Here is a 24,471-nt window from a genome sequence, read left to right as displayed (position 1 = left end):
GGACAGTGAGTTCCGTCTGAATGCCCTTCAGTCACTTTCCGATGTGTGGTGAGAAGTGGAAGGTGGACTCTGGGTCCTTTCACTAGAGCGACCCCAGGACAAGGACCATCCCTCCTCCAGAATGCAGGGACAGGCACCTGCACACTCAGCAGAGTACCTGAGCTGTGACAGGTGCCTGCTCCTCCAGTAGCCACTTCATTGTCCCACATCCATGGTGGGTACCAGCAACTTCCCCATGAACCAGGGCACAGACCTGGAACTCCCTTTAAAAACTGACTGGGCTTCTGGTGTTTGAGATGAAACTTGTTTGCCCTTTCGACTGGGGACAAGGCTCTGGAGCTGGTGACTGTGGTGAACTCTCTCTCTGAGAGAAACAGGCTTGCTGGGTACTTACTTATGTGTTCTTTCTTTCCCTGAGGAAAGAGAAGGGAAGTGGTTACCCTCATACAGGTCTACTGAAGGGGAGGATGGAGGGTGATCTGCACGTGGAGAAGGGTAATGCTATAACGCTAAAGAGCATCCGTTGGAGGGGTGAGCAATTCATTCACTCATTTGTTTTTTCTAGGAGAGGTTTCTGAGTGTGCACTATCTGCCTAGTGTTTGAGATACTGTGGAAAACGATTCAGAGATGGTACTTGCCCTCATAAAGCTTACATTCTAGCCAGGAAGATTGGCAGAAACTTGAAAACAATTAGATATATAAACTATTGTTATACTGAATAAAAATCAAACAGGGAAAGGAGACATGATGGAAGTCGGGAGGCCATCTTGGAATGAAATGGGGAGTAAGCTTCTTTTAGAAGCAGTTAGTTACCTTTTAGATCAATTAAAATAAAAAAAATGTAAGATATTTATTCTTCTCTGAGTTCTTCCTTTCTTTATGTAGACCTGAGTTCATGACCTCTATTGTTTTCCTTCTCAATGAGAACAGATTTTAGCATTTCTTGTAAGGCAAGTCTGTAGACAATAAATTTTCTCCACTTTTAAATTATTATTTGAGAAAGTTATTTCTCCTTAAGTGTTGAAGTATAATTTTGCTGGATATAGAACTCTAGGTTGGTGTGTGTGTGTGTTTGTGTATGTGTGTGTGTGTGTGTGTGCCCTCCAATATTTTGTTAACGTTTCATTCTACTCTCTTCCTGCTCATAGTTTCTGATGAGAAATCCACTTTGATTCTCATCATTATTCTTCTAAAAGGTGCTCCCTGCCTCCCCCACCCCCTGTTCTTTCAAGATCTTCTCTTTGTGTTTGGTTTTCTACAGTTTGAACATGACATAGTTAGATGTAATTTTTTTTTCTTTTTTGGCATTTATCTTGCTTAATATTCTTTGGGCAGCCCGGATCTATGGTTTGGTGTCTGTCATTAAGTTTGGAAAGTTCTCAGCCATTACTTTAAATATTTCTTCGGTCTCACTGTCTTTTTTTTCTCCTTATGGTATTCCAAATAGGATATGTATGTTATATCCTATAAAATTGTCCCCTACTTCCTGTATGTTCTGTTCTTTTTTAAAAAAAAATTAAATTTTTAATTTTTTCCCCCATTCCTTTCTCTCTGAATTTTCGTTCAGAAGTTCTCACTGACCTCTCTTCATGCTCACTGACTCTTTCCTTGGCCATGTTCATTGTACTGATGAGCCCATTAAGTACGTTCCTTATTTCTGTAACAGTGTTTTGTATTTGCAGCATTTCTTTTTTTGTTGCATTTTTGTTTTTTTTTTCATTTTTTAATAAAAATTGTATATATTTATAGTGTACAACATGATGATTTGATGCATGCACACACACACACACACACACACACACACAGTGAAATGATTACTGCTTTAAAACTAACATGCCATCTCCTTACATAGTTGCCTTTTTTTTTTTTTTTTTTTTTGGTGTGTAATGACAGCACCCGAAATCTACTCCCTTGGCAAATTTCCAGTATTCCAGTGTTGTTAACTATACTTACCAAGCTGCACACTAGATCTCTACATGTGTTCATCCTATATAACTGCAACTTTGTACCCTTGGACTAACATCTCCTCGTTGCCCCCACTTCTCTGTCCCTGCTTCGGTGTGTTGAACTTTGTTGGAATCCACAGTTAAGTGAAATCAAGTAGCATTTCTTTTTGATCCTTTATTAGCGTTTCTGTCTCTCTGAGAGAAACAGGCTTGCTGGGTACTTACTTATGTGCTCTTTCTTGTTGTCTTCTTTCTCTATTAGAGCCCATCACATATTAATCGCAGTTATTCTAAATTCCTTCTCTGATAATTCCGACAGCTGTGTCATAGCTGAGTCTGGTTCTTTTGCTTGCTTTGTCTCTTCAACTGCGTTTTCTGTTCTTGCCTTTGGGCATGCCTTATGATTTTTTATTGAAAGCCAATCTTGATAGATGAGGAAATAGGAACTGAGATAAACTGATCTTTGTTGGTGGTGGGGGGGTGTTTATGTTAATCGGGCTGGGGGGTGGGCCACGTTTAATGTTTGTTGTAGCTGTAGATGTCAGAGGCTCCATACTTCTTCAGTGTTCTTGCTTCTGTCTCCCCTCTGGACTTGGGCTTTCCCTCACTATTCTTCCTCAGAGAGAGTCTTCATCTTCAGATTTTCCAGCTGTAATACATTATTATTGCACTGGAGACCTGGTGGTGCAATGATAAGGTGTGGGTGGGGAGAAGTATTTTATGATTTTATGATTAAATCTCAGTCTTTTAGTGGGTCTGTGTTTTTGGGTTGTGACCTTCCCAAGTATTTCTTGGCTTTTCTTTTCTCCCCCTTATGTGAGGCAAGATGGCCAAATGGGGCTATAGTGGGACAAATGCCCTTCCCTTGGCTGGGATAAGGCTCTGGTATGCCTTTCTTATGGAGAGTGCTCTGGGCATATTTTGCAGTGACTTTTCTTCCCTTTTCCTGTGTCAGAATTGTGAAGGAATCTTTCTCAGATCCTCAGCTTGAGAAACTGGGGTGGGGAGACAGGATTCTTAGGCAAAACCTACTGAAGTCTAGACACCCCATAAAACTGTAGCCCTCAGGAGTTTCTCGCTTTCAAGCTGCTCTACGCTTAGCCTCCAGCTTCATCAAAATTGCCATTTAAATGATCCTACCACTTACGGCTTCAGAGGCTTCTACTCTAGGTACGTTGATCTTGGTTTGATTCTCTGGGTTCACCTGTGTCTCCAGGTGGGGTGCCAGTTTATCCTGCAAACTCAGTTCTCTGGGTTCAAGTGAAGTTGTTGATTTTTATTTTGTTTAGCTCTTTCCTGTTGCAAGGATAAGAATGTCAATTTCCAAGCTGTTTCCATGCTGGAGCTGAAACTGGAAGTCCATTTCTTGTATTTTCCCCCATTTTTATGATCATCGTCCCCATTTTACAGATGAGACAGACCTAACACCGACTGGCTAGCTCTGAACTGCTATATAAACTACCATTCGCGTCCAAGTTGCCATCCCTGCAACCTTTGGCTGATTGTCAGCTGCCTTCTGACTGGCTTCCACTCTTGTTCCCTCCTGCCCACCTTCCCTTAGAGATCTTTCCAAAGGTGAGTGTGGCTGTCATGGCTCATCTATGTGACACCGTTAGTAGCTTTCCATCGTACATTGTGCAGCCTCCAGACCTCGCCTGCTCCTTCGCTCCCGCTGACTTCCATTCAGCCACTGGGGCTGGCAGTGTTGGGAACACAACTCAGTCCTTGTCAGGCTGAAATGCTCTTTTCCCCACTCCTGAACAACTAAGTCCTTTTCAACCTTCGGGTCAGTGTCAGAGTAAATGTTGCCTTCGTGAGTCCCCACCCATGTTTCTCTCTGTCAGCCCCTTGTATTTTCTATGCCTTCACTCACTACAATTTGTAATCGCTTAGTTGTGACCTATTTTTGGCATCTTCCCCAGGAGCTTGCAAACTCCATGAGGTCAGGGGCCACGTTTGTCTTATTCTGCTGTGTTCCCAGGATCAAGCACAGGGCAAGACACAGAGAAGGCATTCAATAAATATTTTTGAACAAATAAAATGAGGCAAACTCTGGATGGATGGAAAAGATATTGTTTTATCCTTCGAGTCCTTATTGCTGAAACAGGCCATTCAGGAGCTATAGAAGGAGAGATGAAGGGACATTGTCAATAACAACAACAATAATAATAAGAGCTAAGGCTTGCTGGGTACATCCTGTGTGGCAGGCACTGCTCTGAGCTGTTTATTAACCTACTCTGCATCTGTACCCCATATGGTAGGTGTTCTCATTACTGCTATTTTATGAGTGTGGAAACGAGGACAGAAGGCAGTGGGGCAGCTTGGCCTGGTAACACAGAGATTTCTTTGACCCAAGGAGTCTGGGCACAGAACTTGTACACTTGGCCTCTGAGCTCTACCACTGCTCAGGGCTTGATGCTTCACAGACTCCTACTGCGGGCTCAACCCCATTGGCTTAAAAATGACTCAGTCCACAGCTAGAAGACATGCTGAGTGTAAGGTGGTGTATTCCATTAAAGTTCACGATGTGGTCAAAAATCCTTTTAAAGAGTGTATCGCTGGAGTTCTCAGCATTAATTAAAGACCTGTTTAAGGGTTGTGTTTGATTTTAGATACATAGGAGATGACATCAATTAGCTTTAGCCCCAGTTGGTGCCAACAGTTAAGGGCAAAATGAACCTTGGGGAATTAATGGTCCCTGGGTTTCAGTAATCCTTCCAGGACAGCTGCCTCTAGTTTTCCCATGACATGAACACGCCAGTGAGGAGCCCAAGAAAGTGAAGAGACTGAGGGGGAGGATATAGACACATAGAAGTCATATGCTGAGGGATAGCTGCCGGGCATGGGCACAAAGTGGGGCAGCACCTTCCTTGTTGGCATCTAGAGGGGCTGAACATGTGGGAGTTACCACATTTGTCATTTTCTTTTTTCTTTTCTTTTCTTTTCTTTTCTTTTCTTTTCTTTTCTTTTCTTTTCTTTTTTAACTTTTTTATGTTTATTTATTTTTGAGAGAGAGACAGAGTGTGAGTGGGGAAGGGGCAGAGAGAGAGGGAGACATAGAATCCGAAGCAGGCTCCAGGCTCCGAGCCGTCAGCACAGAGCCTGATGCGGGGCTCGTACTCACTAACCTCGAGATCGTGACCTGGGGCGAAGTCAGAAGCTCAACCGACTGAGCCACCCGGGCGCCCCACCATATTTGTCATTTTCTAATGAACAGAAAATGGATAAAATGAATAAATCAGAATCTGTCATGACTTATCATGAACTACTTTGCTGCCTGAGAGAAAGATAAATTGCTTCTGTGAAATACATTCAGCTCTGAGGCTTATTTTATTGTACCTTGAAATCTCCTGTCTGCCACGATATTACTTCAAATGAAATTAGCAACGGATGGAAGACCTGAGCTGCGAGATGACAGGCAGAGTCGCCTACACATGAAAAGAACTTGTAAAACTGGGATATTGGGAACAATTTTTTTTTTTAAACAAACAACACTCCAGAAAACAAAGACCCCAAGTATAGGAAAAGTTGGAGGGGCAGCCTGGGAGAGCGGCTAGAATGCGGGCTTTCATGGAAGCTGATTCCAGTCATTGGGCCACAGGCAGATGCCCTTTCTTCCTCTGCACATTAGAAGCACTGCCAATAGCATTTACTATGGGCCAAGGCATGGGTCCCAGGGCAGTGCCAAGTCCATGGTCAAGTGCCACAGCTTGCTAGCTGTTATGGTGGGCATTTATATTCCTTCCTTTGCCAAACCCACTTCATGACAGTTTGCTCTGGCAATGCTGACACTGATTGGGTAATAGAAAAACAAAAATCCCCTCAAAATCTAAGACCTGAGTCCCCAACCCTAGCTTCTCTGATGTTTGGCTAGTGACGTGGACAAGGTGTTTACTCTCTGACCTCAGTTTCCTCCTCAGGAAAATGAGGAAGGAGGAGGGTTATTGTCAGGCTCAGGTGGGATTACTGATGGGAAAACATAACATATAAAGGAATATACAAGTTGCAAAGTGATACAGAACGCTGGTTTCTGAAATGAAGACTTGTCCACAGAGAGAGCGGAGAGAGACACTTTCGACTTCACGCTTTGGCACGTTCATGATTGTTTGGACTGAATAGTATTTATAACAGTACCTGAAATTTCTGATGAGTGAATTAGACAAGTGTTTCCCTGATTGCTTAATATAATACCTGCGGGGTTTACGAAGCCACAGGTCCTGGGGTCCTGGGACCACATATCTGTATTTTTTAAAGCATGCCCAACATTGGCTAATGTGCAGTCAGGATTGGGAAATACTGCATTAGACTCAAGAGATGTGTAACCTAACAAAGAGCCCTGGACTTTAAATCATGAACAGTGGATTTTGGCTCCAGTTCTGTCACTGTCTTGGTAGATAAATTTGAAAACTTTTTTTTTTTTTAAAGACTGGAAACCACTGGAGTTTACGAAAGGGCCTTCCATTTTCCACAGTCTCCGGTTGTTTAATGCTAAAACAACTGGTTGTTCTATGTGATTCAGGCAACCTGGTAGTTGCGTCATAGAGGAAACTTGAAATTTGCTCTGGTGTCCATAAACCTGAGAGGCTCTGGGTTTCTGTGCTGAAATCCATTTTGCTATATATCAGCTGGTCAATTTAGTCTCAAAATGATCAATTCTGTTGGCCTGAGTAAACTTTTGTCATTGGATTAGTATCTGGTACATGACAGGAGCTCAATAAATATTGGTTATTCAATTAAATAAGCATAGTCACCACCTGTCCCAACATCATCCAAGGTGGCTTTAATATTATTCCTCATATGTAGTATTATATATAACCATGTATATATGTGTGTGTGTGTGTGTGTGTGTGTGTGTGTGTGTGTGTATGCTTATCATATAGCAAATACAGTGTTACTTATTTGCCCTTCTAATAAGATGAAATCCCTGATGCAGAGATAGTGAGATTCAGGCTCCTAGAGGTATTTAAGCAGAGGTGGTTGATGAGGGTGGTGGGGTTGAACTTTAGATAATCTATAAAGTCTCTTTCCACTCATAACTTTTAAGATGTGAAGGTGTGTAGAGAGCCTTTGAGACTTCCCTCCTGTTCTTGATGGTTGAACAACAGAACAAGGGCAGATCAAATGCCACTGGTTCTAGCTTTGTAGGTTTTCCTTTGGGATCGAGAGTCCCGGAGCTACTGTTTTGAAATATTCTAGATAGTTCTTTGCATTTGGGAAAGCCTGACAGATTTGCGCACCATTTCAAATTCTGGACTTCAAAATGAAATGAGGCAATCGATTAAAATGAAAATAAAAGCTCAATCTTCCTAAAGTGTTGGAGGTAGACAAAACGTCTAGAACCCTCAAATCTGCTTATGCACAAAGCTTGCATACGCATTCCCATGGTGCCTAGCTGAATACTTATAAAATCATATTCTGAAATATGAATATGAATTCTGAACAGAAGCAAATGATACCGTGACTTTTATAGGGCTGGCCATAGGCCAAAGATGCAAATTGATGGCCTGTGGTGATTCAGAGAGCAGATGTGTTTTGTGGAGCCCACGCTGCGTTTTTTAAAAAACTTGAGTGAGTTACCAACACTTAAAAATCAGAAGTTTTTACATAAATAAAAAATATACTTCTGCTTCTCCTGAAAATCCAGAACAATCCGTCTAGACTGGGCTCACATGCCCTCATGGCCACATAAAACAAGGTCTGAGAAGTGGCCAGCCCCTGTGGAAGTATGGCATGTACTTCCAGGGTACCCCCTCCTTGGCCCTTTCTCCCCTTTCTGTTATCTGGAAGTCCCCTTGCAGGGACATTTGCTTTGATTCCTCCTTCTGCAGACAAGGCTGTGGTTTAAGAGGAGGGCTTCCTGGTACCTAACATGGCCAGCGCCCTCTTCGCCACTTGACAAACACCTTGAGAACAGGGAATAGGAATCTTGTAAAAACTTGTGTGCCCTGGCACCATTTCTGCCACACAGAAGAACTCGTGGAAATAGACTCGCTTCCCTTTCCCATTCCACACCTCCTGGCTTTTCCTCTTTTCTACCTTCTACTCCCCAAATCTGAACACCTTATTTTTCCCCCCAGACTGTTAATAACTCTTCAGGGGCAACGTGGGTAAATTGGAACTATTGTGGATCCCCAAGTTTCCTAGGCCTGATGTAAGAAATAACTACAAACTGGATGGCTTAAAATTGCTTTCTCACAGTTCTGACAGCCAGAAGTCAAAAATCCAGGGGTCAGCAAGATTGGCACCTTCTGAAGGTTCTGAGGGAGAATTCACTCCATGCCTTTCTCTTAGCTGTGGGTGGTTGCCGTAACCCTTGACGTGCTTTGGCTTGGAGATACCGTATTCCAGTCTCTGCCTCCGTCATGACGTGGTGTTCTTCCTGTGTGCCTGTGTCTGATAAGGACACTGGTCATATTGGGTTGAGGCCTCGCTCTAACAGCCTCAACTTGATTGCATCTGCAAAGACTCTATTTCCAAATAAGGTCACATTCACAGGTGCAGAGGGTTGGGGCTTCAATATACCTTCTTGGGAGACACAGTTCAACCCATTAACCTCAAACTAGTTTTCTAACCTGTAAAATGGAGTAATAATAGCATCTGTGAGACATGGTTCTTGTGAGGACTGATTCATCTTGTCCAGGTCTTCACATGGTGCTTACAGCAAAAGCATGTTCAGCCTTTTGCCTCATTTGCTGTATCTTTTCCCTCCTCCACTTCTTCCACTTTGGTACCCTGGTCCTTGGCTTCTCTGTCATTTCTGTTTGTTCAGTATAGAAATAGCAAACAAAAAAACAAAATCAAATATTGCTTAATTTCATCCTTCCCATCATTAATTTAGTAGGTAATACTGAAGTCCATTCTTTTAAATGAATGTGTTTGTTTTTTGCAGTGTTTCCAGGAAAGGTTCAGACTCCAGGGGCATGTAGAAGAGTACTTTGTGCTCAACAGTACAGTATACCCAGGTCTCCTGCTGTAAGTACAGCTTTTTCTGAAGAGGAAAGCCATGGAGAGGCCAGTTTCTCCCAAACACCATCCAGTGAATGGGATGAGACCCGATTGATCTTTGCTGTCAGACAAGAAATGAAAAAGAGAGCCAGAGGAGCACCCAATGCGGCCTGGAGTCGTCCACTTTTGGAAAAGTCCATGACGAAAAAACCTATTAGACCCAGTCACAGTCACTCCTGTGCATCTAGAGGCTGCAGGAACACACAGGAATAGACACATGAGGCTTCAGAATCAGCCCTCCTTCGATTCCAGGGGCGATTCCACCCCACTTGGTAAGGATCACCTTGTGGCTTTTAATTCCTTTTTTTTTTTTTTTCAATTGGTCACATTTTGTTTTTAACCTCATACAAACAGCAAAGCTACTGACCCAATGGCAGGTCTTATTCTAGAAGGTTCTATGAGAACTGTATCAGTCAGTCTTGAATGGAAGTCTTCTTGTTGCCGAGTATCATATTGGAGGAGAGAACAAGTGTGATTTGATGACAAGTAATGTGATGATTCAGGTGTTGCGCCTGATAATGATAATGATAGTGATAATGACAATGACAATCATTACTATCACGATCGCTTCATCCCCCATTTAACAGGCTCTCACCATGTGCCGTATACTGTGCTGAGCATTTCACATTATTTTATGAAAGCCTCATATAAAACCTTTAGGCAGGTATTGTTATTATCCCCATTTTACAGATAATGAAACTGTGAATTCATAGCACAGGATAATGTATATTATCCTGTCAAAAATTCTCATGGGAGTAATGATTAAAAGTAAGGAAACAGACCAGAAGGAATGAGCTTCGAAACCTTGGAGACGTGGGCTCCAAACTCTGCTTTGTCCCATCTCAGTTCTGTAGCCATGATCAAATGTTCTTTGAGCCCAGTATTTTCATCTGTTAACTAACGACAATTACTTCCTTGAGGAGATGTAATTAGAGGATTGCTCTAAATGAAGTTCACTGAACACAGCAGGGACTGAATGGTGGTGGTGATGGTGGTGGTGGCATCTATGGGGCTGTTGTTCAGATAGGAGGTGAGAAAATGTGAGGAAACAATGTATATTCTAGACACTCTAGAACTGTCATGTAGAAGGATTATAGTAGTCTTACATAGCTTTTTTTTTTTTTTTTGAAAATCTTTTTGGTACATTTCGCTTCAAATGTTTATAGTTTGCTGGAATTGACCAATGGAAGAAAGAAACAGATTTTGACTCAGTACAAAGAAGAACTTTCTTTGAACTAGAGGAGAATGTACTGCTTGGGCTCAAAGTGGTAAAGGAGGCACCTTCTCCTTTACCACTTTAGACCTTCTACTAAAGATGTTGATTCAAAGATTTCTTCATTTCTGGGAAGCTGGGCTTGCACATGGGATGCTGAGGATACTGGTTGGTTAACATGTTTTTCTCTTATTACGTGTAAGGAAATGTGCTAAACTCTGAACATACGTCTTCAATTTTGATCCATATGGCCAGCCTCTGAGATAGGAACTGCTATTTTCCCGTGCTTTGGATGCAGAATCTGAGGCCCGTGGAGATTCTGTAACTTTAGGGCTGGAGTCAGGATTCAAGCCCTCCAGTTCGACTCCAGGTCAGAGTATACCTCTGTTTATTTTGAATATGGCAATAATAGCTCTTGGGGATTGAGCACTTACTACGTCCTAGATGCTTTAATTTTAGCATGTTCTTCTCTTGGATACTTAACAAGTTTGCTTTTTCACTTCCTTCAAGTGTTTATTGAAGCTATCACCTACATGTGACATTTCTTAACCCCCTTTCCCACATTATTTCTCTGCTTTGGCTTTATTACCAGCTGATACTTACACATTTCTTCATTTGCTTATTAAGTAGTCCACTTCCCCGTCCCCACCCCCTCTCCCCATAGCTAGGATGTAAGTTCTATAAGTGCAGGGATGTTTCCTGCTTTATTCTTTTCTGTATCTCTAATGTTTAGAATACTGGCAGGCATATAACAGACGAGTCTTAGTGAATGAACAAATGAATGAACAAATTTAATCCTATTAGTGACCTTTTGAAGTAGGTAATACAACCCTTATGGTTCAGGTAAGGACAAAGAGGCTTAGGGCAAGTGATGTGCCGGGATTTGGATCTATGATGGTCTGACACCAAAGGCTTGCTTCTTCTATGACACCACACTTCTCTGTAAGACAGTTTGTTACAAAATGCATCATTACCGCATTGCATTCAGGGAAGGAATTCCTATTCTTTGCTTATGCCTTGATGTGTCTTGACCTGTCTAGGTTATATTTTATTGCGCAAAGTTCCAGAGCCACATCCACGTTCTTCTGTGGAATTCCCTTGCACTGATTTTTGAAGGCAACGAATTAGTTATCTGCCAAGGCTGCAAGTCCAAATCTGCAAATGGTTATTAAGCATCTAGTTTTCGGAAAGTGGTATGTCCGGCATTCTAAAAGCTTTTACTTACCTGGAGATAGAGAAATGCCATTTCACCTTTATTTCCAGGAAATAATTCTCACACTGAAAAATCCAATTCACTAGAAGTTTTTCAGTGTTTGGCTTAGGTATGTTGAGTGTATAGTGGGAGGTGCCCAATACATACCGGGCACAGTATGCGATGAACTAATTGAATTGCCGAGAGATAGACTGGCTCTTGGACACCCACTGTAAGGAAGGTACTGTGCACTTTAATCTCATGCATATTTTTTGAAATGTGAATGATCCCATAGGTGGTTCCAAATACTCTGTACATCTACACGCTATTCAATGTCCTTTAAAAACTTGTGGGAAGTGGTTTAAAACCCATAACTTGTCTCACTGTACTACTGAAGAATTAGGCTATTAGGAAAATGGGCAGAATTTCTCAGGGAAAAACCCTACATAGGAAAAAATAGATATACATGGAAATCAGATGGAATATGTATATATTCTTTTTCAGTATTGGCTGTATTGTAAACATATCTTTTACATAAAAAGTATTTGGTTGGGCAAAGAAAATCACTGAATTTATTATTAATATTAGTGTGTATGTAGGTGTTGTATAGATCTGGATCAGCGAATTCCTGGATTGTTTTAATTTTCAGCTGGTTTGAAACTTCTTTTTTTTTAAATTTTTAAATGTTTTTATTTATTTTGGAGAGAGAATGAACAGGGGAGGGGCAGAGAGAGAGGGAGACACAGAATCTGAAGCAGGCTCCAGGCTCTGAGCGGTCAGCACAGAGCCCAACGTGGGGCTGGAAGTCACAAACCACAAGATCTTGACCTGAGCCCCGCGAGATCATGACCTGAGCCAAAGTCGGACACTTAACCGACTGAGTCACCCAGGAGCCCCATGGTTTGAAACTTCTAATAAAACTTAGGGAGTATTGCCTTTTGGATGTTTAAATTACTAGTTGGATGTCTACATGGGCTGTGGATCCACTGGTTTTGTATGTTCTCTGATGCCACTTAGTTTTCCATGCAAAAACTTTTCCCTGATTCCAAATTGGAGGCTCTATTTTAGTCATGGATTCTTCTGTTTTCCCTCTCTTTAGCAGTTTTGAACAGTTTTCCTTGAATTAACAAGGTTTATGAGGATCTTGTAAAAATTATTTTTTGGAGGAGGTGCTTTTAAAAAAAATTTAATGTTTATTTTTGAGAGAGATAGAGGCACTGAGCTGGAGCAAGGGAGGGGCATAGAGACTGGGAGACACAGAAACTGAAGCCGGCTTCAGGCTCTGAGCTGTAGGCACAGAGCCTGACACCAGGCAGGGCTCAGACTCAAGACCCTTGAGATCCTGACCTGAGCCAACGTCTGATGCTCAACCAACTAAGCCACCGTGCTCCCCTGGAGGGGTGCTTTCAAACAGCAGGAAAGGAATAGATGGCATTTTGTTTTCTTAAAGCAATGTGGGGAACCATGTAAGGTAATGCCAGGGATCTCTCTCTCTCTCGCTCTCGCTCTCGCTCTCGCTCTCTCACTCGCTCTCAGCACATTGCAAATGTTGATTTCTCAAACATCCAGTCATCAGCGGAGACCTTCTGCAAGTCCCGGCGGGACAGGTGAATTCCACCCATTTCAGTGCCACTCCTCCCTGTCTGCCTTCCAGGTTCCCCTGCGAGGCCTCCCGGCGCCACAGGCCTCTGCAGGAGAAGCCAGGCCCCGTCGGCCTCCTCGGGGGTCTCCCAGAGTCCCCCAGAGCCCAAGCTGGAGGACAGGGTGGCAGACGCAGTCGTCGCTCTGGCTGACCCACCCCTCCAAAGCCGGCCTTGGGGCGCGTCCGGAAGTCCGGGGGTGGGGGTGGGGGGCGCGGTTGCCATGGCACCGGAGATGCTCCCAAGCATCCTCATCCGGGGGAAGGGGGGGAGGGGGAGAAAAGGGGACCCAAGGCGGACGCCTCCCTCCACGGCAATCTGGCAGGGGCGCCCGTTCCTCTGCCCGCCGGTGCTCCCACCCACCTTCCCTCCAAGAGGTTAATCAAGGTTTGCTCTTCTCCTCCCCCCTCCCCCCCCCCCCCCCCCCCCGCCGCCCACCCCAGCGTTTCCATACGGCTTGTTCACAGGCCCCTCCTAGGCCGAGGGTGAATGCTCCCTTACACTGACCGCTGCGAGGGAATTGTCCGCGAGTGCTGCCCATCTTGGAATCAATGCCTGCCCAGAACAACAGAAAGGGCCTCAGATGTACTGGTTTCCACAGAACCATTGTTCGGCTTTTGTGGAGCAGTTTTGAACCTAATAAATAATGTCAAAAGTCTCTATCGCCGCCCAAAATGTTCCTTTTGAAGCATATCTAATAGTATTTCTGTTCTGCGGCGTCTCCCGGTGTCACAAAGAATTTGTGCCTCACAATGGGGATGGGGTACGCGGCGTGCCACTTCGCACCGCGCCTGCGGGGACTGTGAGGACCCCTCTCTGTTTGGCTCTCGCAGGTAAACGGCTTCATGTGCCAACTCGAGCTGTGGTTTAGGGATGTTTTCTAAGGGCCTTTTGAATTTCTAAACAGAGGGTTGGGACACCTAATTGAATGTCTGTAATTTAATAGTTAACACGAAATTTGATTACTCCTGAGGTGCCTAGGGGAATTCTTCAGACCATATTAAGGTCTTTATGGCAGAAACCCGAAGCTGGATCCTCCCTTGAGGTCCCGAGACTCTTGGAACTAAGTTTAATGCAAAAGACATACTGAGTTCTCTTATTGGTGATAAAGAAACGCTGGAGAACCTTAGCTAACATTCGATCAAATCGGTCATTTTAGGCACTACTTTTTACTTCGGTTAACTTAGGTTAAACACAGCGTCTTTTCACCATGATTTAATGCGGAGACTGACTCTATCAAATGATTTAATTTTACTTCAGTTTTTTACATGTAGTATTCTTTTTCTCAGCATTGAAAGAGAAACGCAAATCAATGAGACCAATACATCCCTATGGAGATTTGCACTCAAGTTCCTTGCTGTTTTCCTCCCCCAGGCTTGTATTCAGAGAGTCTGATAAGTGGAGTTCATAAATCCTCCTGCATTCTGACCCCCCCTTCATTTCAAATTAGTATGTAGAATATGCCTATATTCAAGGCTTATCAAATCTAACGTCCAAATTTACGTCTCAAATTTTAATAGGAATGAAATGTAATAACCAGTAACTGCTTAACATTTAGAAGTCTGTTTAGTCCTTTGAGGAAGATTTGATTTCCTGGCATTCGCTAGGGGTAATGCGCTTTAAAGGAAAAAAAAGGATCCCCGAACTTTAGAGCTTACCTTCTTCCAGACTATGGTTTTATAATAAATACATTTTTTATTTTTAGTATTTATGTATTAACATGACCTTATTGTAAGAGAGCATATGGGTTATCAGTGGTGGTTGCTATTGTTTCCTGAGGGGATAGTGGCACCTGCTCACCAGAGTTCACATGACAATTATAAGTTCAACTTCATGCCATTTGGTTGGAGAGAAATGTGTGGTTAACTCCTAGGTGTATGTAAAATTTTGATTTTGGGATATTTTTTATTATTATTTTTTTAATATTTATTTATTTTTGTTACAGAAACAGAGCACGAGTCGGGGAGGGGCAGAGAGAGACACACACACAGAATCCCAAGCAGGCTCCAGGCTCTGAGCTGTCAGCACAGAGCCCAATGCAGGGCTCAGATCCACGAACTGTAAGATCATGACCTGAGCCGAAATTGGACACCCAACCGACTGACCCATCCAGGCATCCCTTGATTCTGGGATATTTTAATTTGCTATCTAATGATGAGTTAGTACAACTTTTTCAGATCAAGAAACTATTGCTTTAAGTGATTGTAAAACAGTTAAGCAAGAAAATTTTTTTAAAGTTTATTTACTTATTGAGAGAGAGAGAGAGAGAGAGGGAGTGGGGGAAGGGCAGAGAGGGGAGAGAGAGAATCCCAAGCAGGCTCTGCACTATTAATGCAGAGCCCGACTGGGGGCTCGAATTCATAAACTGTGAAATCATGACCTGAGCTGAAACCAAGAGTCGGTTGCTTAACCAACTGAGCCACCCAGGTGCCCCAATTAACCAAAAATTTATAATCGTTAATTACAAGGGTGGAGAATGTTTTTGATATCCTCAATAGATTCACTCATGGAAGTGAAAAAATGAATTTACTAAAAATACAATACAGAGGAAGCAATTCTATTCATAATTGAGAAAAGGGATACAAGCAAAAGATGTGAAATATGTGGTATACCATATTGTAAAGAGGTTTCTCAAAGTGTGTTCCATGGAACACTGGAATTACAAAGACGCTTTGTGAGATGGGGAGTCTATAGTTAAATACGTGTGAGGGATGTTGTCCAGCATGCTTCCTCTTGGAGAACCACAGTAACATATTAAGGATCCCCAGAAATTAGCATAATAAAAAAATCTGATAACTCTGTTTAGCCTAGTGTTTTTCAATTTACTTTGGTCAGCAAATCCTGATTTATGTGTGCATTTGTGTGTATACACACACACACACACACACACACACACACACACACACACTTTTAATGTTTATTTATTTTTGAGAGAGAAAGAGACAGAACCCAAGCACAGGAGGGTAGAGAGAGAGGGAGACAGAATCCGAAGCAGGATCCAGGCTCTGAGCCAAAGTTAGATGCTTAAGCTACTGAGCCACCCATGTGCCCCAATATATATATTTTTAAATAGCACCTATCGATATCTTGTAGCACTTGTGTCCTATGGAACACAGGTGGGAAAACTTTGCTTAAACTCTATTCTAAATATACCAGAATTCATGTAAACTGGTAAGGTTCAGATTAAGGATTTCTTTTCAAGGTAGTAAAGAAAGTATCAGAACTAAAGAAAGAAACCCTTGGGGTGCCCGGGTGGCTCAGTTGGTTAAGCATCAGACTTCGGCTCAGGTCGTGAGTTCAAGCCCCATGCCGGGCTCTGTGCTGACAGCCTGGAGCCTGCTTCAGATTCTGTGTGTGTGTGTGTGTGTGTGTGTGTGTGTGTGTGTGTGTGTGTCCCTCCCCAGCTCACATTCTGTCTCTCAAAAATAAATTAATTAAAAAAAAAAAAGAAAGAAAGAAAGCATCCCTTAATAAATACCTCCAGGAACACATTCTTCCTTGGAGGAATGTAACAAACTGTTTCCAGTTATTTTTTTTCTCATTTTGGATACACATGGTTGGGAGAAGTTTGGTCAGTCCATCCATGACCATGCTTTGATAGTGATGGATGAGGGACATTTTCAATTTGACTGTGACACTCATGGGCTGTGGGTGTTCCAGTTCTGAATGGTGACTACTTTTTTATTAGAACTTAGACACAAATGCCCCAATGTAAATGCAGTTAAATCTTTCTCAATGCCATTATTTCTGAAAACAATGCTGAATTAAACAACCATAATTGAGGATGAATTGCTTTTAGGATATAAATAATATGTATTTATTTATAGTACTATCACTGAGGAATAGAAAAAAGTCCTATAGTTTAAAATAATTGTTACTAAGGTTCTGAATTACAACTTGCTTATATTTCTTCAGGGGTATGTGATTCAACTTATGGTACATTTTACCATATAGTGTAAGTGTCTTGTAAGGAAGATGATATGCCACTTTAGCAAAAAATGTTTTACTGAAATTTGCATTAGAAAATAGATATTGATGGGGCATCTGGGTAGCTCAGTTGGCTGAGCATCCAATTTTTCGTTTCAGCTCAGGTCATGATCTCACAGTTTGGGAGTTTGAGCCCAACGTTGGGCTCCATGCTGGCAGTATGGAGTCTGCTTGGGATTCTCTCTCTCTCCTCTCTCTCTCTCTCTGCCCTTCCCTGCTTGCTCTTGCTCTTTCTTTAAAATAAATAAATAAATGAACTTAAAAAAAAGAAAATAGATATTGATAAATTTTTTAAATTGGTGCATTGAAGAAACTAAATATTTAACACACTCTTCAGTGAATAATGTTTACAAACGAGGAATCCTTTGATAATATATAAAGTAAATAATTATAATGACAGGTGGCATTTATTAAGTGTTTATTATGTATTAGGGACTGCTGTAAGTGATTAGCATATATTAATTCATCTAGTCACGATGGCTTTATGAAGTACTCACAATTATTATTATATATGTTTCATGGATAAAGGAAGCTTTATTTTTAGCAGTTGTAAGATACATATATATGTATGTGTAGGTATATAAACACATATATGCACGCGCGCACACACACACACACACACACACACACATATATATATCTATATATATCTATATATATGTATATATAAAAGCTTTGCAGGGCACCTGGCACTTGGGTGGCTCAGTCAGTTGAGCATCCAACTCTTGATTTTAGCTCAGGTCATGATCCCAGGGTGGTGGGGTCGAGCCTCACAGCAAGTCCCACATCAGGAATCAGGCTCCGCACTGAGTGTGGAGACTGCTTAAGATTCTCTCTCTCTCTCTCTCTCTCTCTCCCTCTGCCCTTCTCCCTGGCTCATGAGCTCGCTCTCTCTTGCTAAAATAAATTTTAAAAAATAAAAATAAATAAATAAAAACTATATTAATGTTATATATTATGCAATTTATTTCATATACAAAGTTACATTATTATATAGTGTATTATTAAAGTTGACATATATGTGCATATGTGTGTGTATTCCACTTACAACAGACAGCATCTATAAATCTGTAAATATACCATGATAGGGGTGCCTAAGTGAGGTAACTATAGAAAGTCTATGCTTATCCCTTTCCTCCTGATAACAAGGTACAGAGTGGGAGTTGGTAACTATGGGTTGATGACATATAATATGTTTCAACACTTTGAAGAGCAAAGTGGGGTCTGAGACTATTATCACATTGCTCTTTTTGTTTGAAACACCATCTCTGTGAACGAAGGCTCAGAAAATAAAAGAAGAGAAGGTGGTTTTGAGGCTCATTAAAGATGGCAGCACTTTTTCAAGGCTACTGGAGCTGACATCAGATTTGTGGAAGGGATGGGATGCTGCAGAGCGGGGAGTTAAGGAAGAGCTAAGGTGCTGAGATCCCCCTGGATCCAGAGAACCAAGAATGCATTCTGGCATACGTGAACCTGAACTCAGTGTCACTCCATCCTTTGGCAGGACTTTCGTCACTGTGAATTTGGGATGACGTTTTGTTTACAGCAAAGGTGATTTTGGTAGTTAAATTTTCTATCAAATCAAGGCATTTTGAAAAGTAAGAACATTACGCAAACGCAAGTCCTTCTTTGGTGACCAATACCAACAATAACTGGCACAACACTATCATTGGTTATGCAGGGCTGATATTTTTTTATTGTTTATTTATTTTTGAGAGAGAAAGACAGGGTGTGAGTGGGGGAGGGGCAGAGAGAGAAGGAGACACAGAATCCGAAGCAGGCTCCAGGCTCCAAGCTGTCAGCACAGATTCCAAGGTGGGGCTTGAACTCATGAAGAGTGAGATCAAGACCTGAGCCAGTCAGCCGCCCAACCGACGGAGCCACCCAGGCGCCCTCTTCATGGCTAATTTAAGGACTTTTCATCCAACGTCTGCTCACACTGCCAGGGAGTACTATTTCTGGTGATCATGTGATCGTGTCCCTCTAGGAAGTACTGTACCTTCATCACAGCGCTTGGGGTAAGTCATAGTATCCCATTTACTGGTGGGGAAACTGAAACAGAGAAGCCAATTCGCCGCAATGATGACTGCCTCCAGTACCCACGCTTACAGACATTGTGCATTAAAAAACAATATATGTAGGGGCGCTTCGGTGGCTCAGTCGGTTGAGCGGCCGACTTCGGCTCAGGTCATGATCTCACGGCCGTGAGTTCGAGCCCCGCGTCAGGCTCTGTGCTGACAGAGCCTGGAGCCTGTTTCGGAATCTGTGTCTCCTTCTCTCTGACCCTCCCCCATTCATGCTCTGTCTCTCTCTGTCTCAAAAATAAATAAACGTTAAAAAAAAAAAACAATATATGTAGTTGATAAATTAACAGACCATTCCATTTAGAACCTCCAATTTAGAAAAGTGCAGTTTTTAAAAAAAAAAACTTTTTTTAAGGTTTATTTATTTTTGAGACAGAGAGAGACAGAGCATGAACAGGGGAGGGGCAGAGAGAGAGGGAGACACAGACATTGTATAGCTTTGTCTCACTGGAGTGAATAGTAACGTATATTGACAAAGATGCATTAATATATTTGATTAGGGGGGTTACCTTGGACCTGATGGGTAGTGTTACATAAAACACAATTTATACACCATTACATAATATATAGGGCATTTTATACACTATCACGTACAAAAACATTTAAATTCCTGAACGCAACCTGGAGGGTTTTGGAAAAAGGATTTTGAAGTTGTCTAATGGATAAAAGCAGTGGCAACTTAGAGAAGGGAGAAGTCAGTCTGAGTTGGAGCAGTCATAGAAGGCTTCCTGTGGCAGGATTTGAACTTTGATTTTGGAGAAGGAGCAAAGAAATGAATGGAATGGGAAGTAGCAATCAGGAAAAGATTCCCTTTTATGGGGCCTATAGCTTCCACATTTTGAGGGGGGCTTTTTAAGGAATAGAATATAAAGTTATGGATATTATTGGGTAGACAGCCTGGGAAGAACCTTTGCAGATGGAAGGCCCTGAAGCTTAAGTGTTGTTTGTTTCTTAGTAAATCTATCTCTGAGCAAGGCCAAAAGCATAGATCATTTATTTTACAAAATGAAATACACCTGTAGATCTATGTTGGTGAGGAAGAAAGAGAGAAGACTTGAATTCTCATAGGAGAAAGGAGTGAATTTGACCATTTTCATCCTTTTGAATTGTTTGAGATTTTGAAAATTGATAACCACAATAAACTCTTTTTTTTTTAATCAAGGCGTAATATGCATGGCCTTTGAAAAATGGTCCAAAGAGGTTTTTTTTTTCCTTAAAGAATGAATCCACTTATGAGTGTATTTCAGAATGAATGACCTTTCTCAATTTTCCCATGTTTGATTCTGTAGCTAGTCAACTTCTAAAGCTACAAGAAGATTTGACAATCATAAATAATTTAATATACTTAAATGGCAGGCTCTTTAAAGGAGAGAAAAAGCTGCGTTTCACTTGGAAAAAAATTTTTAAATAGACTAGGCATAGATTGTCTTTAGATCTTAGGGGATACACTTGCATTTACAAAAAAACCTTCAGAGATGAGTAATTTAAGATTAAATTGGAAATGTCAGTCTATTAGTCAGACTACATAGCAATACTCTTTTCCAAAGCTATACACAATGATTCATATTTATTCATACAAATAATACTGATAGTCAATGTTTTGTGCAAACTCACTATGGACCAAGTGCTATGCTGATTCCTTTATCACAGGGTATCTCCACCCTCCTCTCTTGTGTTTTGTTTTTGCCGTGAAGATCTGACGGTCATTCCTGCTTGGCTCCTTTTATTTGTTTATTTATTTTCAATAGCTTTCTTAAGATATAATTCACATATCATGCAAATCATCTGCTTATAGTGTACATTTTACCGGTTGTTAGTATATTCACGGATCTGTGCAGCCGTGATCACAGCTAGTGATCACATGAAAATGTGCTCCCATAGAAACTCTATACCCCTCAGCTATTATCTTCCACCCCTCCTCTTTGCCCCTGCTCTAAATGATCACTAATCTTTCTGTCCCTATAAATGTCCCTATTCTGGGAACTCAGTATGAATGGGATTATATAATATGTGGCGTTTTGCGGCTGGCTTTTTCCATTTAGTGTGATTTGTCACGATTCATCCATGTTGTAAGCAGTTGTCGTATATCATTCCTTTTCACGGCCAAACAATATTCCCTCATGTGGCTCTGCCACACTGCATTTATTCATTCTTCAGTTGGTGGACATTGGGGTTGTTCCCACTTCTTGGTTATCACGAGTCATGCTGCTATAAACATTTGTGTGCAAGTTTTTGGGGAGATATATGTGTTCATTCCTCCTGGAGGCTTTAATCCTCTCGGCGCTCCTGTGGCTTATCGTTGTTACCCCCTTAGGCACAGGTGGAAACAGAATTGTGAGGTTCGGGCTGTTGTCCAAAGTCACGTGACCTATGCAGGCCATAAACCTAGCACTTCTCTCTAGACCAGCTCTTCTCAGAGGGGTTTCTGGGCTTTCCTTTTAAGGATGTCTAAGAAATTGTCCAAAAGTAATAACCTCCATTTAAATATACACACCACCCCCCCGCCCCCGCCATTTACCTGTCATCCAACTAAACGCTACACATATTTCCTAAAGAGCATCCATAAAATATCATTCTGACAAACATAGCCTGCTTGGAATTAGCACCCCTTGCACATTTTGTATCATTTTTTTAAAAACTCACATTTTTGTCACTTTGCCCCACATTATACTTCTATTTCTAATACGTATTGTGGGTAGAGGTTTGGAATGGCAAAGGCCATCCCCAAACTATTAACAAGTCCTCTCCCCTCTCTCTAATTTTTCTTTGGGATGAAATCAGTATTGCAAGTTAGTGCCTTCCTTCCCACACCTCCTCTAGGTTAAAGTTGAATTCTTTGAGATCGCGATTTTGTGTGTGTGTGACTTTAACAATATTCTCTTCACATGTCCTCGCATAAGCCCAACAATTGCTTGTTGACCCATTTTAACCTCTTTTGAGCGTCATCTTCAAAGTGTAACTGTCCTTGACAATGAAAGAGACCTTCCTATTGTCCGGTCCTTCCAGGCAATCTTTAGCATGGCGCTAAATGGCTTTCAGATGAAGGAGTTGGCCAGAGGAAGGAGACAAAGTAAGCTGTTGTTCCTGAGTGACTTTGCTAAAGTTTCCCTTTTCTTTCGCAGAATGGTGCATTTCTATAGAAGATGACAGACGTTTTGACAGGTGCAATATGCTTTGAACTGTTGTGTCCGATAATTCTTTTGTCTTGGGTTTTCCCAGCGGAGTGGTACATCTTAGGATGCTGATATGCATACTGTTTGCCTTTCATTTAGTGTGCTGAGCCTTCCTCCTCACTTCCCTCCGCTTCACCCTTTAGGCCCTTTGCATGCAGATGGGGAGGCTGGCCTTGGTGCAGGAACCTCTCCCCTAACCTCTCCCCAGCTTTTTTTTTCTCAAAATGGAAATCACTTCTTGCATAGTTTTATCATTATTGTTAAAAAGGAAAGAATGGCAAAAGAAATTACTTGGAGTGGGAAAAAACACAGTGGCACATCAGAGGCAATGGCTGGCAGAGCTAAAAGCCTAATAATAATAATACCTAATATGTATCGGCACTCTCCATGTGTCAGATACAATGCTCAGACTTTGACATGCCTGGTCTGTTGTGGAAAAAGTGGAAGTTATCTATGACCTAATAACCCAATGACCACCATTGTTTACATTTTGGAGCATATCCTTTCATATCTTTTTCTTAGCTTATTACATTTTTTGCACTTTTTTTTTTTGGAAAAATTAGACCATACTGCACACACTGTCTGGATTTTTTCCCTATCGCAATGAATGCGGGTATCTTTGCCAAATCAACAAATAGTTGTTATCATACCATTTTAAATACCTACACGGAATTTCATTGTACCATCATAATTTAATTAACCAATTCATTATGTTAGGACATTTTTGGGACTTCCAAACTTCACTACTGCAGATACTTTTTGTGATGAATACGATGAATCTATTTTACATATCCTTATATGTGCTTTTCTGGTTATTTTTGTAATGACGATTCCTAAAAGTGGAATTGTTGTTCAAAATACACGCAGGATTTAACTTTTCATTATCTTTTGCCCTGTCCAGAAAGATTGCTAAGTGTTTCATCTGACATGCTCTCTGACTTCCAGAACTTCAAGAAGAGGTGATGTTACAAAAGATTTAGCCTAAACAAAGATAGACACCAGAGATCCTAAATTAAATCATTTTGCCTCTTCACCTTTTGTCACGGTGAATTAGATCTGCATAGATTTTTCTTTATTGAGGGAACGTTTTTTACAAAATTGAAGATTTCTCTCACTTCAGAAACTAAAACTGGGAGCTTCCAAATATATAATGAAACAGCACCAATGTTCCCTATCTGAACTGATATGGAAGCAGAAACTTAACATCGTCCAGTTTGTTTCTCTGGATGTTCTTTTGTGTATTTCCATTAAACGTGGCCGTTGCCAAGGACTGTGTCCCACATATGACTAAAAAGAACACGGTGAACCATGATAGGAGGGAATCATTTATAAAATAAAATGAAATAAAATGAAATGAAATGAAATAAAATAAAATAAAATAAAATAAAATAAAATAAAAATTGCCCTGTTCCTTGTAATGAGTAATTTTACTTTTCATTCTAATTCATATTTTTCTTTGTTTTTTATTTTATTTTTTCATATTTTTCTTTAGTATTAAGAAAATGTCAGAATCGGAGGAAGAATGAACTAACGGGGAGCTTGGATTTGAGGTTTTGCTAACGTTAGAAATAGTTAGAGATGCTGAGATGTTTATGAATTTACCTTCAGAACCATCTAAAGATACTTATAAATAAAGTGCCTTACCTATAAGCAGCATCAAACAGAAGTCAATGAAGAGCAAGTTCTGTCACAAGTCTGGCATAATGGCGTCTGGTTTAGAAAATGCCTGAAAACTCAAAATACCGTGCTCTGTGCAAAATGATGAACTCTAGCATCTGTGGTTTGGGTTGAAAAAAAGAAGGCAGGATTAAATTTGAATGTGTATTGAAAATAATGAGTGAAAGTACCGAGAACTCTCATAAGGACACGTTAAATGAAATTGCATGGAATGCTAAATGTAGTGTGTATTTCCAATTTTTTTTCTTGTAAGCTGTATGGCCAAGTCCCCCGCCTGACTCTGCGACGCCCCAACCCTGACCTTTTAGCCCCCACCTCTAGCTTTCTACTTCGTTTTACTCCGTGGCTCTCTGCAGTCTGAACTGAAGGGTGGAGATGAGAAATCAGTGTGGGTTGTGAATTCCGCCAAGCGGGAATAGTTACAAAGTCACTCCTGCTTTCGTTGGAGCAGCAGGACACTGGCCGTTTGGCAGGCCGTGGGTCATGTGATCTGCTGACCTCTATCTGGGCTCCGTGACTCTGCCTAGTAACAATTGATTAATGGTGTATGGTA

At 41.4% G+C, this 24,471-nt stretch overlaps 1 protein-coding gene across 1 annotated transcript; it reads left to right on the top strand.

The window, feature by feature from the left end:
* Positions 1-467: 467 nt before the first annotated feature.
* On the top strand, positions 468-13,655 carry CB4H12orf42 (chromosome B4 C12orf42 homolog). Its single transcript, XM_042993710.1, has 5 exons — positions 468-531; positions 8,837-9,121; positions 13,012-13,176; positions 13,263-13,384; positions 13,465-13,655. The coding sequence occupies exons 1-5, from the start codon at positions 468-470 to the stop codon at positions 13,501-13,503; spliced, it is 675 nt and encodes a 224-aa protein (XP_042849644.1). The 3' UTR covers positions 13,504-13,655.
* Positions 13,656-24,471: the final 10,816 nt, after the last annotated feature.

This window comes from Panthera tigris, chromosome B4, assembly GCF_018350195.1.
Source record: "Panthera tigris isolate Pti1 chromosome B4, P.tigris_Pti1_mat1.1, whole genome shotgun sequence".
NCBI lineage: Eukaryota > Metazoa > Chordata > Mammalia > Carnivora > Felidae > Panthera > Panthera tigris.
The sequence above is the reverse complement of the archived record's forward strand: the minus strand, read 5'-3'. Positions and strand labels throughout refer to the sequence as shown.